The sequence below is a fragment of the Chrysoperla carnea genome, chromosome 2 (assembly GCF_905475395.1).
Source record: "Chrysoperla carnea chromosome 2, inChrCarn1.1, whole genome shotgun sequence".
In the NCBI taxonomy this organism is placed as follows: domain Eukaryota; kingdom Metazoa; phylum Arthropoda; class Insecta; order Neuroptera; family Chrysopidae; genus Chrysoperla; species Chrysoperla carnea.
The window spans coordinates 56,505,745-56,521,226 of record NC_058338.1 but is presented as its reverse complement, the minus strand read 5'-3'; the positions used below and the strand labels follow the sequence as shown (position 1 = coordinate 56,521,226).

At 28.7% G+C, this 15,482-nt stretch overlaps 1 protein-coding gene across 1 annotated transcript in view; it reads right to left on the bottom strand.

The window, feature by feature from the left end:
• Positions 1-12,507, bottom strand: part of LOC123292797 (neuropeptide SIFamide receptor-like) — a 249,783-nt gene extending 237,276 nt beyond the window's left edge. The window contains exon 1 of the mRNA XM_044873512.1: positions 12,078-12,507. Coding sequence (XP_044729447.1) covers positions 12,078-12,507 — 430 coding nt within the window. The remainder of the gene's footprint in view (positions 1-12,077) is intronic.
• Positions 12,508-15,482: the final 2,975 nt, after the last annotated feature.

Sequence of the window (15,482 nt, the reverse complement as noted above, 5' to 3'; positions counted from 1 at the left end):
AAATAAATTTTACCCCACTATTATTTTTCAAGAGATATTTTGTTCCCCCCGAGATCAAATAGAACACTTAAAAATGTATTTCGTTACCTACTTTTGAATTGCTTTAATATCAGTAATATGGTATGGTACTTTTAAGATTTTTCATAACCTGGCATTTTTGCCAACCCTGAAGAAATATTTTTTTTCACGAATAAGTTTATTAAAATAACTGTCGATTTTAATGTTTGCAGAATAAACTCAATACGGAGAAAATGTAAATTTTTCAAATGTTTTTTCACTCTGCTTTCGTTCCCAGTTTTACCTAAGGAGTTGAACAAATAATGAGCCGGCACGCACCCATGCTTTTTAAGTACGAGGCTCGGGAAACTTTTAACTCAATCCAATTGATTAACAAATTAAAAAATATAAGTCTGATAATCCACAAACTTTTTTAAGGCGTCAAGTTACGTGTAAATTCGAGGTCACAAACAAACGCTCACTGTTTATTGCCCAAGAAGACAGTTGAGTATAGTGGTATTAGTTTTTAAATTAGGTGTAGTACTTATTTTTAACCGACTTCAAACAAAAAAAGGAGAAGGTTCTCCATTCGACTGTATTTTTTCTAATGTTTGTTACTTCAGAACTTTCGCCTGGGTGAACCGATTTTTATTTTTCGATTTTCTATTTGAAAGCTAGTGGTTCCCATGTTGTCCCATTTCAATTTGGTCCAGTTCTGACAGTGACATCCAAGAGAAAATCACAAGTCCTAAATTTGCATTAAGTATGTGTATGACAAATGGACTAATAACTCAATATCACGCTAACCGATTTCGATGATTCTTTTTTTAGTGACAATTTAGTTAGTGTACTTCTTATTCACTAAAAAGCACAAAATAAACCGACTTCGAAAGAAAAACTATTCCAAAACAAATTAATATGCACTAAAAGTAAAAAAATAAAAATAAAATAATGTCGTTAGAATTATAGTTATTTTTTGAGTCGATGTCAGCCAAGTTAATGTAGCAAACTGTTCTGTCACAGTTGTTTCCTTGGCTGATCCCGACTCCAAAAATAACATGATTGTTATTTTTTTACTTATTAATGCATATTAATTTGGTTTGAAGTAGTTTTTCCTTTTGAAGTCAGTTTTTTGTTTGCTAAAAGTTTTTTTCATTGCTGTGTGAATTGCGAAGACAGCGTGTGGTGGATGGTTTCAGATAAAAAAATGATTTAATTAATAATTTTATTTGAATATCACTACAGACTCATTTGTTGCATATTCCTGTAAAAATATTTCTATGTATTGTTTTACCTCTTTCGGTATGAAAAAAAAAATGTTCTCATTAAAGCAGTAATTAAATTAATTAATTAAATTTTAAAAACTGAATTTTTATTCCTATAAAAATTTATTTCATTTTTTTAACAACACACCACAGGAATTTAAATTATTTTTACGAATAGATTAATTAATTAATATCTTCCTAGGAATCTTTACCAGGTTTAATGACATTTTCAAAATCCTCTGTTTAGAACGCTTTCCGTTGAATTAAAATTATTAAAGTGTGCAAATAGTAAACATTTAAAGATCCATAAAGACAAGCAAATTTTCGCATTACTGTTGATCCTAGTTTGTAATAATATTTGGATGAAGTAATAGAGCTAGGTGAACAGGTCACAATAGTATGGGAGAGTAGAGCAATTACGAACAGGATAAGGTTAAGAAGGAAAATTTGAAAATGTGCTTATGCTTGTGCTTATCCCATTGGTAGCCGGGCTATTATATAAAAAAAGATAACTTTTGAAATAATAGCAATGCTTCTTTTGAAATAGTTGTAATATATATATTTATGTTCGTGATAACCCCTTATCGATTCAAATAAAAAATGCACTGTTCGCAATTATTTCTAAAACATTTAAGCAAAAAGTTTTACGAAATAATTTGTGCTCAAAATTTCGGTTTGGCTTTTCGGATCGATTAGTAGAACTTCAACATATACTGGGAAGTTAATTATTGAAAAATTTCGAAACTCATTCAACAAATATATTTACTAACACAAAGTTAAAAATTAGTATAAGGATTATTGTTATTAGGTTTGAAATTGAAAATAAAAATTAATTATATGTACAAATTACAAGAAAAGGTATTACACATGTATTGTTTTTCACTGTGTGGAGAAAATAGCTTCATTCATGCAGAGCTATGTTCACTTAAACCTTATAACGGTTAAACGAACGCCGGAAAGCAGGTCTGGTCTGGCTATATATACATAGAAACCCATACACACTAATAAAAGGTTTTTCATACAAAATGATTGAATTTTCAACTTAAATAAAACAACATGAGATATCAAAAAAATTATTTTGTCCGAATGTGTGATATTTGTTACCCACATATCACGAAACTTCATTGAGAGATGCATAATTGTCCGAAAAATACAATTTTAAAGTTTTTTTGGCATTTTGAGCACTTTTTTGGGTGAACAAAAGTCATTGATCCCGCGTCATCGTGACCGAACGTGTCATCGTCACCGAATGCTCCATACATAGCACATTGACAACAACGTTTCTCGCCCGATCACTGAAGTAAAGCAGCATTAAGCACACTTAGTTATAGGTTGGGTGACCGTTTGAAAACACTGTGTGTTGTTACCTTTTATTATTTATAATAGTTTTTTATACACACGTTAAAAATTTTCATTTACAAATTATCAATTTTTAATTATTCGTTAAAACTAATGAAATTTTTTTTAAAAAACCAGTTATTAATAAGTTTTTGGTTTTCACTTTCGTCGACAGTCTCCATGACTGACTATCTTATTAACCATGAGATGGCTGGCCTATGACTGACTATATATTATCTCACAAACTCTCATTACCCAATCCTTACTTTTCGACGACGTTCGCATGTTGTGCGATTATTTACTGAACCGATTGATTGAAAGTTTCTGACCGAAAGATAAATTTTAGACTCATTTTGACGATATTAGCCAATGAAAATCATGTGGTGTATGGTAAGTAGCTCAACCTAAATACTCATTTCGGTAAAAGAGCTCAATGATTTGAATGCGTTGTTCCGTATTTCATTTTCCTCAAGTTTCTAATATAAATTACCTATATTGCCCTGCCCAGCGAAGCTACTGGTTACATTTGGCTGTTATCATACATCACACAAAATATTCTTTCAAGTAAAATAAAAAATTTTGCGATATACATGAAGCTGTTTAGTTAAAATTTAAATTTCTATAATTTTAGATGAAAAACCCTTTATATTTGCAAACCTATATAGGCATTTTCAAATATACTTTGAATTTATTTAATAGAGAGATTTGTATGACAAATTTACATAAACCCTTGTTTCAGTTTGCCTTAGAAAAGGTATAAATTATGGATTACTACATATTTTTTATGTTATTGTACACTTTTTTTTTTTGTTTTATTTCTTGTATATGAATCGATGTTCATGTTCTCTCTTTTCTATTAAATTGTGTTGGGCAAGGAGTTATACCCTTACGGACTTCAGGCAAAATTTCTACTTTTCTCACTTTTTTACTAAAATACGTTTGCAACAAACCTCGATTTCCCTAATGTAAGTAGAAATTGTAATTCACTTATTATTTTAATAGTTATGATTAATTATACATAGTTAACTACACAAAAAATCCTACACACATTAACGAAATCCTGTTTTTTATACATGAATTTCTTGCAGATTGTTCAAGTTTTTGCATTTTCTGAGAACGGAGAGTTTGCTTATGATCTTGTACCAAAGGAGATACAGGGCACTTATGGATATCGAACTAAAAATTATTTCATGTTTCGAGGTGCACTCAAAAACTATCTATCAGAAAGTTAAAAATAGAATTCCCCATACGATAAAACCAAAAATATTTACCTTCAAGAAATAAATATTAGTCTAAGAGCCACTAGAAGAAACTAGTTTAAAACCAATCCGTTCCCGTAGTTATTTTTTTAGAAATTTAACCAAGTATATTTTTACCCGATTGTAAAGGAGCGATTATGTTTTTCTAGCGTATTGGGTGTATGTATATTTGTTAGTAAATTTCTTTGTTACCTCGAATCCTTCAAAAGGCTTTATGGATTTCGACAGTTATGGTTTCGTTTTACTCGTCTTAAAAACCCAAGTGTCCTTAGATGGGTGTTTGAATAAAAATACAAAATGGCGACTTTTTGGGGAGAAATAGTAGTTCCTTAATTAAACAAAATTAACCAATCCTATAGAGTAGGGCATCAAAATAAAGGAAATTAAAAGGGGCTTACAATAGTAATAATGTATTGTAATAATAATAATAAAGTGTATTGTAATAATAATATATGTTATATGCCAAAATTTCATTAGAAATAATAAATTAGTTTAAAAGTTTTGCTAAAGTATAACAAAAGGAGAGAATAAAATATATAATAATTTAAAAAATCCAAAACCCGAATGCGCTAAATATTATCTGAAAAGAAAGAAACAAGTCCATTAGTTTACATAGTGACTTTAACAGTCGGGGCTCATTATTGAGAAGATTGGAGTGTGGCTGTTAAAGTCGCTATGTAATCTACTGGACTTTTTTTATGATTTTTGTTCGCCCAAAGTGCTCAACTTGCCATAAGTTTTCACTTCAATAATATTCCAAACTTTTAGCATTTTACTATGATGTAAGACTGGGTAGACTCGAGTTTTTCACTTTTCTAGCTTGCTTATTTGGTCATATTAAGAACGTCCGATCAGAATTCTAAATCCCCATCTTAATTAAAGAGTAAATGTTGAAAACAGACTTGCTCTCAAATCATACATGTATAACGCATAGAATCATATTAGACGATTTGAATGAATGTGTAAATATTATGTTATACTTGTAAAGCTGACAGGAAAAAAAATATGATATAAAAAAATTTAACGAGAGTGAGAGAGCACGATGAACATGATGCTAGAACTAACTTTTAAGCGATGGTTGACATACTATTCCCTTAAGTGGGAATAAGATCCTTTTTTAAATTCAACAGAAAAGTGTAAGAATTAGATTGGAAACAGCTTAAGTGTTTGTCATGTTATATATAATGTTAATTTTAGAAAATAAAATTTCTAAAGAGATATGTAGTTAATAGAAAAAATTTTTCATAAAAATAAAATTTTACTGAATTTGATTTTTAAGGAATATAAGAGAATAGACAATGAAATTTTGCATGGATATAGATCGGTTGTTATTTACAAGAATTTTATGCCAATTGAACAACTATTTATATCTTTCAGGATTTTTGAAGTGAAACCTTCTTTTGGCACGTTGAGCACTTTGTAATTGAAAAAATTACGGCTTTCGCGTCATCGCCACTCTCCGTGCATGCCACAAAAAAAAAAAAGTTTGTTTCAATTGTAGTATGTCTATGAATTTTTTTTCATATTTCTCTAATATGAGGCGTTTGAAAAGAGAGACCGTATATGTAAGTAAATAAAAATGTTTTCACATAAACTAAAAAACAAAAAATTACTTTCTATAATGGCCGTGAAAGACGAAGTGCAAGTGTCTTTTTTATGTGGGCAGTAAAGTAACAGACTATGAGTAAGGAAAAAAGTTCGAGGCAGGAAATAATTTATTTTAAGAAATTATTTACATAAACCAACTCTATTGTTAAAAAATTAAATATTTTCTAATCAAAAAATTCAAGACATATAATAATTTGAAAACTCGAAAAAAAAAGATTAAATGGAATGAGACTTCATAATTATCACATTGTGTTATCTCACCATGAAAGCCATGAAAAATATTTGCGTATAATGCTTATAACACTTGGATAATACAAAAAATAACATATTCAATGTAATAAATATCCTTTTTAACCGACTTCAAGGAGATACATGGCAGAAAATGAAACAGAAGGTATCTGTTCTCTCGTATTAATTTTGATGCCAAATTTTTGGAAACTTGCATATCTACAGATTGCTTCTTTCTTTCGTCAAACAAAGATACGTTTCTTTAAGTATGATCTGTTTAATAAATTTTTATTTTGTTATAAGAATATAAATAAAAAGTCATTGTGTCTGGCACACGACGAAACAGACGTCCAACAGACGTTTTTCTAAAGTGTACGACTGTAAAGTGTACAGTCGTACACTTTAGAAAATGAACATAATGACTACCGGTGACTTTAACAGGCGTTGAATTTACAGAAGTATACAGATGTATATAGTGAAACCATAGTAATTTACAATAAAACTCTTCTTATGTATATGAATATACTGTCTAATGAAAAACCGTCGATTTTTTAATGGTCTGGACATACCATAGACCACTGCTGCTTTTTATAAGATTCAAAGATACTTACGACGATACTGGCAGCATGTATTTATGTTCGCACAATTGGTACATGTGATCAATTTTAAGAAGGCAAAATTCCTAAATAATTCCAAAAAAACTTGCCAGTAACATTATATATTCAAAAAGTTTAGAAGTGTCCCATTGAAAAACTTTTGCAAATTTTCTTTTCGTGTCAGTTGTTTTCTTATTTTAATTTTTAAATGGTTGTTTTTTTTTTCAAGAATAGGTATATAAACGCCTGAAAACATTTTAATATAAATTACCCAGGTAAGGTATATAATTATCAAAGATACTATGCATACTAATTAACAAAACAGAAAATTGGAGAAACGTAAGAAGAAACAAGAAGTAGATAATATATAAATATATTTTTAGTGATTTCCTCTCGAAAATATAGACTTATGTACTGTATTGAAGTTGTACTGTATTGAAGGTTAACGGAAAGGGTTAAGAACCATTTCCCCCTTTTTTATACAACTCTTTTGGTGCGGGATTTAAAAGCTTTGTCCATCTTCACGGCCTTTAGAAGTGCAGTTAGAAGGTTAAAAATTTATATGTATATTTTTATTATTTTACTAAAAAAACATCTACCATTAATAAACATTAAAGATGTAGGTGCGCCAGGGCAATTTTGGATAAAATTTCAGAGAGAGAGGGGGTGGGGGAGGTTGCCATCCACAAGTGAATTTTTACATGTGAATTTGATCTTAGACGAAAATTGTTGAAGATGTTGAAAAAATTTTACACTTTTGAATTTCACAAACATATTCTCAATCAAACGTGCAAGCGCTGGTTCAATTTTTGATTAATGGCTTTTTTTTCATATGAAGTAGAGCTTAGTATCAATCAATTATGAAAAGTAGGCATATTTAACATTGTACTTATGGAAAACGGTAGATGGATGATATGTTTTCATAGATTTTTAGTAAACCAAAACTAGTTGGTGAAAATTAAAAAAAATAATTTAATTAAAGTTAAAACCATAAAAAAACCCGTTGTGTCCGACTAATTAAGGTATGAGCACGGTAGTATATAAGATGAAAAGTCAGAATATAATTTTTCAATATCTGCAGTAATTTTCAAAATATCGAATTTGTTTAATTATTCTTATTTTTCATCTACATTCATGAAATTGTAACAAAATTCATCCTCAAAGTTTAATATAAAGTACAAATAATAAGTCCCAACTTGCCTTCATACTACCTTAAATAGGCAAATATGACTTTAGTGATTGAGCTCTGAAGTTCAGGAGTTTTTTATATCTTATACAAATAACTGAATTTATATGAGAGATAATATGATAATTTAAGGATAATACACTCTTTAAAACGTTTAAAATTAAAAATAGGTAATATAAAAAAAACTGAAAAGGAAAAATCATGTTTTTGTTTTTACAAAAACTAATTCGTGATTTAATTTTAGTTTTACAGGTTTTATTTTTTGTTATAGATATTGATTTTTAATGTTGTTTTTTTGTGTGTTATTTTCTAAAATTAAAAAGTGAAAATGGGTTGCTAATGTATATTTAATAATTTATTCAACCGTACATTTATAAAAAGAAAATATATAGGGTGATTCAAGCTGTTTGTTAGTTCATTGGTTTCGCTCTGATTATTTCTCATCACTTTTTTTTTAAATAATGTGAAACGTGATTTTTTAAATCCTCAAAATTTTCTAGCAAACGATGGAGATTTTTGGCATTTGGTAATACAAAGAATTACTTCCTATGTAATAAGAAGTAATCTTAAATGTGGGCTACAATTGATAGTGGATCACAAATCTGGTACTGCAGATTTGTACTTTTTGGGAGACTAAATACTAAACTTTAATTTAGGAATTCGTAAACAAAAATTTATTTAAGGGATTCGTATAATAAAGTTTTAGATGGGAAATACATTTTTGCTAATATTCGAAGGAAAAATAAAAATGATAACAGAAATTGAACAATAATTTCTTTGATAAAATAAAATAATTTTCTAAGAATTAAGGTAGATAATAATTTTTAATAGGCTCCGATGGATCTGAACATTTTCATAAGTATAAATCCAACATAAACGGAAACAGAGTGTTCAGCTAAACCCTCCAATTCTCTACGATAAATCATTATAAATTACTGTTTTGGAAATTAACTTGAGCTTGTAAAAAAAAATACAATAAAACTTAATTTTTTTTAAAATTATTTACAAACGAAAAGAGAAATCAAGCTGAAAATTTTGTAGCGTGCCCATAACGTAAATGAGCAACATCGATTGGGCCTTGGGTCTGTAGTACCCATTTTGTAAACTGTTGGATATGGAATAAAAATTTCAATGTAAGAAATGTTCCTTTAAAAAAAGCATCACTATTTAACCGTGATGACAATTAAGTTATTAACATTTTATATTCGCAACACAATCGTGTGATGTATAAGTCTGTGGCTTTCTAAGAGTGACTATCTTTCTTTACTTATATGACGTAACAAAAAACGATTGCGTAATCATCACTGACTATACATGATATTTCAACAACTTACTCAGTCAATTGTTTGTTTTCACTTGTTTCATTAGTTTTGAAACGCACTTTAGTTGAAAGAGTTGCTTGAGAAACCCATACATTTTAAACTATTAAAAGTGATTTTCGATGTATTTTAAGAAACTAATAATTTAAAAAATACATTCGACGAAAATTTTAATGTAAATTTTAGCCCTTACAAAAAACTTGCAGAGATATATTGATAATTATGCATCTTATGATTTGAACATCATTTTTAAATTATAAAATTATATTTAATCAACATCCTTAACTTATCATTAACTTATCATATTAGATCCTTGACTTATTGTCCTTAACTTATCAGATTAAATCAGTATCCTTAATAAATGAAACTTCAAATTTAAACATGTGATGCAAAATTTGCAAGAAACATTATAGAAATTTGAAAAGTTGTTTTTGAAAACCTCCACAATTAAATAGAAAATTTAAAAATAGTTTGCGTGTACTTGTAATTGTTCATCTCACCCAGACATTGTTTTATGTACATATTATTTATTATTATCATGTAATATTTTTAATCAATTTACATTCTAATAAATATATTTTAAATAAATAAAATTATACATATTATAAAGAAACAAAAAGTGAAATAAAAATCAATTTCATTTTCAAGAAATATGGTAACAGAGAGTTATTCGCACACACAAAACATGGCTAAACGCATACTCATACACCATCTCTGGTGCGTCGTCGTGGGTAAAAGGAACCATTAACATTTTCATTTAAGTATAGAACTATGCGCAGTCAAATAAATTAACATTTCCTTGTATGTTTCGCAGGAAAAAATTTATTCTTATGACACATGTATCTGTCCTTGAGTATCAAGTTAAAAAATGTTATCCATTTCATGATTTCACGTGAATTATAATGATTTTGGTGTGTTATAGCCTAAAATTATTTATTTAGCTAACATAAATTTGATCGTTTTTCACTCCAAGAATAACTTATCTTTTTGGGTAAGGATCAATCATTGCATTTTTGTATATTAAGTACCTATATATATATATAGACTTTCGACAGGAAGCAGTTGATATGTCCCGCTAATTTGAATTTTACGAGTGCTAGGGAAATTCTGGATAAAAGGTTTGTTTTTTTTTTTATATGAAATGGACTAAGTCTAAATCAATTTTAAAAACTTTAGGTGGGGAGGGGGATGTTGCCCGATTAACATTGGTCTTATGGTAATACGGTAGATGGATGATATGTTTCCATAGATTTCTCCAAAACTAGGCGATGGAAATAAAAAAAAAATTATTTAAATTAAAGTAAAAATCTTAATAAAATATTGAAAAAAAAAAAAAACCGTTGTGCCTGGCAAATTATAAATGTATGAGAACGGTAGTGGGGATACAAATTTAAAAAATATATTTTTTCGTTTTTGATGGTGAATTATGTTATAACTTAACAAGATAAGGCGAAAAGTAATATTACAAATTTTCAATATCTGGAGAATTTTCAAAATAAATTACCTCAGAAAAGAAAACCAAGGCTGATTCTTACTTTTCGTCTATACCTATTCATGAAATTGTAAAAAAAATTCATCATCAAAGTTGAAAATAAGATACAATTGGCGCTCGTTCTACCTTAACACGGCCATTTTTTCTCGTTTTAGACGAAAAACAAATCATGGTGGATAAAATACTTGTGTGTTTGTAATTTTTCAAAGCTCACACGATGACTAAAAGAAATTCTTTCTCTTGTTCATAACAGAAAATCGCACATATATATATTTTGGAAAATATTTGAACTTATCAAACTACACAAAATTTCTACAGAACGTATAAATTAACGGTTATATGAAAATGTATGTTCTAACAATCTTTGTACCGAATTTCATTTTGAAAACATAATCCGCTTACTTTTTATAATCATAAAGATTATAAGATAGAACATTAACTAAAGCAGAGGAAGATACTTCCATGAACGTATATCAACTAAATTATTAAGTAACAGAGTGGCTACTAAAAAAAATCACTTGTGATTTTCAAATGCCACATTGTCCAATACAGAGAGGTATTGGAAGGAGCAATCTTTTTCTTTTGATAAATTTGGAAAATATTTAAATATGAATTTATATTTTGGTAAAACAATCCCTTACAACTGCATGTAAGAAGTACCTTTTTCATCCAAATAAAAATGTGATTTTTTGAGAAAATAGTAACGACACACTATTTTCCTCAAAAACTTTTGAAGAAAAAAAAGGAGTTCACTTTCCTTTTTTTTTTCAAATTACTCCGAATTTAATTCGAAAGCGGCGAACTTGTATGCCATTAAGAACATTTTTGTCTAAAGTAAGTTAGGACACATTTTTTAAGCGACGAAAAAAGAAAACGGAAGAGTTGACGCGTATTGTTTTTTCAATGTATACCCTTAACTTTTGACATAGTCTTCTTTTATGGAATAGGGTATCCTCGAAGTTGGTTCCATATAAATTGGGAATAAAAATTCTAAGGGTGGGAAATGGGTGTGATTTATATGGTTCACTCACAGATTTTAATGCTGAGTTGTTACAAAAATTCACTTCAAAATTCAGAAGTATAAAATAAAAATTTGTTGCAAAAAATAGAGCCGGCGAAAATTATACAAAAAAGTAATAAATAATTTTATAATGAACCTGCTCAAATTAATAATTTCTTAATGAGCAATTATACGTTTTCAAATCGACGCTAGCCATTCCTTTAGCTAAAAATTGATTCATTCGCCTCGATTTCAAAGCGTAATTGCTCACAAAGAAATTATTGATTTGAATCAGTACTCTATTAAAATTATTGTTAATTTTTTTTCTTCGGTTATATTTTTGGAAAATTTTTTATATAGATATATTACAGTCAGTATAAAAGACATGAGTCATGGTCTGAGAAAACGGGGGTTAAACCCTATTATTTTTATGAAAGACATGGATATCAATAAGAGAAAGAATTACTTATTTCAGTGAATTCTAAATAATTATTGAAGATAATAAATTTAAAGGCTATAAAATCGAATACGATTCGTTGCGCTTGTTGGGTCGCTTAAATTTTGTATGAAACTAAAATTTTAATTTATTATGAAAATAATAATACTATGGCTATTAGGGGGGATATCAGCCATCATCAAAATTCTCTTAAATAATTATTCCCCGCTAAGGTAGGTACACCATTATTTTCTTCCCAATTTTGAAAACCTTTGGCAATAAAACGAATATTTTGAACTTGTGTTTACATAATTTATATCTGTTTGATTAAAATAAAAAATGTCTTTACTTACGAACAAAAATATTGGACATTAATGTTGCTGGTAGACAAAACACAATGACCAATATATCAGCAACAGCTAAATTAACAATAAAAAAGTTTGTAACGGTTCGCATACGGGGTGTACGAAATACAACAGCGATTACAAAACAATTACCAACCAAACCGAGAGCAAACACAAACAAATATGCAACACAATATAATATTGTTAAACCCATCGAATGTCGATACAATAAATCAGGCATTAATTGCTGTTCAGTTTGATTCATTGTTGTTGTATTTAAAATTAACGTTGCACTATTTGTTTTAATACCATATTCAATAACGGCGGCAACACCACCTTTATGATTCGATTGTTCATGCATTGGTATTATTTCATTTGTATCGGCGGCTGTTAATACCGGATTTATATTCACCATATCCAATATTGAATTACCAATCATTTCGACAAATCGATTATTATTTATATTATTGTTAAAATTATTATTATTTAAATGATTATTAATATGATGATGATTTGTGGTTAAATTTTTTCTAACTCTTGTAAAATCTGTAACACTTGATGTAACTATTTCATTATTAATACGTTGATGATAATTATTGTTATATTCTTCAGAATCCGGCATACGAAGTGATGCCATACTATCCAATAATTTTTGTTTTTAGTATTTAATCCGCGCTGTGGAACAATCACACGGATTTTTATTATTTATTAATTACAAAAAACATTTAAAAGTTTTATTACATTTATAGAAAATTAAATTCACATTTAAAATATTACACTAAAGTTTTTTTTTTTTTTTTAATTTTTTATTGTTAAATTAATTAATTTATTTATAATCACTAATTAATTTTGTTTTTTTTGCATGTTGTTTGTGTCTGTGTGTGTATGTTTTTTTTTTGGCGTTTGTGTATCGCACGGTACGGCGTTCAAACGTTAAATGATATGATGCAGCCAACAATTGCTATCACAAGGAAACGCGACCAGCTGGTGGTAGTCGAAACCTATGGTAGGTATAGTAAAATCGTATATATGGTATATATGTATGTAGTATTTTAGAGGGTTGTACGATAGTAGCGTATAGCAGCGTCGCTATCTCCAACTGTTTGCGTGGGTGGTTTAGTGTGTTTGGATCGACGTTTGTTTGATACATTACGGAACACTGTATATACGCTATATACAGTGTGAACCAAGTTATAATTACAGGACTTCAGCTAATGGTAGAAAACGATAAAATTGTGATAGCTTCTCAAAATACTTATAGTCGGAAAAGCCTTGTTTTCGAGATACAGAATGCTGAAATTTTAGAAAAAAATCACATTTTTGAAAGTATTTTCCAAAATGGGTGCTTAGAAAAAAATTAAAATTTTGCGCACAGTATGACCTAAGAATCGTAATGATTTAAAGCATATGGTGATAAATTACGAAACCAACAATGAAGACTTTTAAGATCCAAAACGCTATTTCGAAAATATTAACTTACGCCACATGACTTCATTGAAAATTAAAGAACACTTAACGATATTGGATAATGGAACACAATTAAATCATTAGTGATTCCCAGTTCATACTTTTTATCAAATTTCTTACAGCCGTTTAGACAATACTAATAAAAAAGACATTTTTTTCAAAATTACAATATCCTGTAAAATTTTTTTCTATTTTCACATATCTACCATTTCTTAAGGTCATGATGTTAAAACTTGTATTATCCTGTTCTGATGATGACAGGGTGGGTCATTTTAATCTATAAACGCTAATAGCTCGTTTTGTAGTTAATCAATCAAAAAATAACTTCAACAAAAGTTGTACAGTTTGATGGGGGACATCTTTCTGTACAATTTTTGTACTAGTTCTGACACATTGGACCTAGTTCTTCGGGTTGCTTTAGTAGCCAATTTAGTTTCTAAACCTTAAGAGATAGAATAACACTTTTAATTATAAAGTTGATCATCACTAAAAAACTAACAATTTTTGTTTAAAACATTTTTTCGAAAAACGTTAGCTTTCGGAGGAAATGAGATTTAAAAATTTGTCATTATTGCGTTTAACCGAAAGAAAATACGCTTAAAGTTTATCGATAATTGTAGGTGAAAGTCATCGACAAAGGAGATAGTCCTCTGTTGCCCTTGAAAATTTTTGGATAAAGCAATTTTCCTTAATTAACGTGTTTTCTTTCGATTAAATGCAATTATGGCATATTTCCTCCGAAACCAGACGATTTTCGAAAATATGGTTGAGAATAAAAATGCTCTTAATCAGGAGAATCAACTTTCTCATCAAAAGTGTTATTCTATCTGTTACCGTTTAGGACCTAAATTGGCTATTAAAGCAACCCGAAGACCTCGGTGTCAGAACATGATATCCCCCATCAAACTGTACAATTTTTGTTGAAAATTATTTTATTTTTGGATTGGTTAACTACAAAAATAGCTATTAGCCGTTATAGATTAAAATGACCCACCCTGTGTGGACCGGGTGTCTTCGAACTCCCATACACCACACTTAAAATCCAAAAAATGTTGCGTAATAGGAAACTGAGAATCTCAAAATAGTATACGATTGGGCATATTTTCTGCATTTCCTTTTAACCGGGAGTGGGTTATTCAAAAACTTATTTTTTTAGTTGATAAAATATCAGCTAATTAGAAAGTTTTTCTTAACATTAATAAGAAACTTTTTTTCATAAACGACAACATATTAGAAATCGATTATATGTAAAAGTATGAAAAAATATTTTTACTCTCAATCATGTCGAATGTATTGTTGTTTCGTAAAAAATACATTTTCGATTATATTGTGAAGAACAAATTCTATTTAAAGGCTCTATAAAATTCTTGGTTTGAAAAATTTTTGGTTTAATTTTAAATTTTTTTATGGAATTCTTTATTGAAGTTTTCCTAGATTTGAAAAAAAAATTTTATCCTTCTTGAAGTTAAGAAATATTACACTTTTTTTTAAAAGAAAGGCGGAATACGGTTTTGCTAAGTCGTAATCGAAAAAAGTATGCTGTAGATTTTTTACTTATTTTTATGTGTAGAATTCTGTATACCCTTTTACGTATGTTTGAAACATTCTGTATTTATAATTGTAACAATTACATTGTAATATAATTATTTTTTGTTTTACAAGCAATAACCATTTATCACAACCATCATTTTATAATCCAACAACCTATAAAAATTTGTTTCTAAGCTTTTTTTCTCAAATAGAATGCAACTATTGTAGTTGATCATGACTAGTTAGAAGCTTTCGACCCCGATTTTAGGAAGGATAATCAAAAAAAATTCAAGTAGGTTCCTTTTTCTAACATGTACCCAATTCCACAAAAGTCATCAGCAGTTAAAATAAGCGATACTAGGGAGCTTAATTTAAGTCCACTTCTTTCAATTTTGTTACACTTCATTAGCTGTCTCT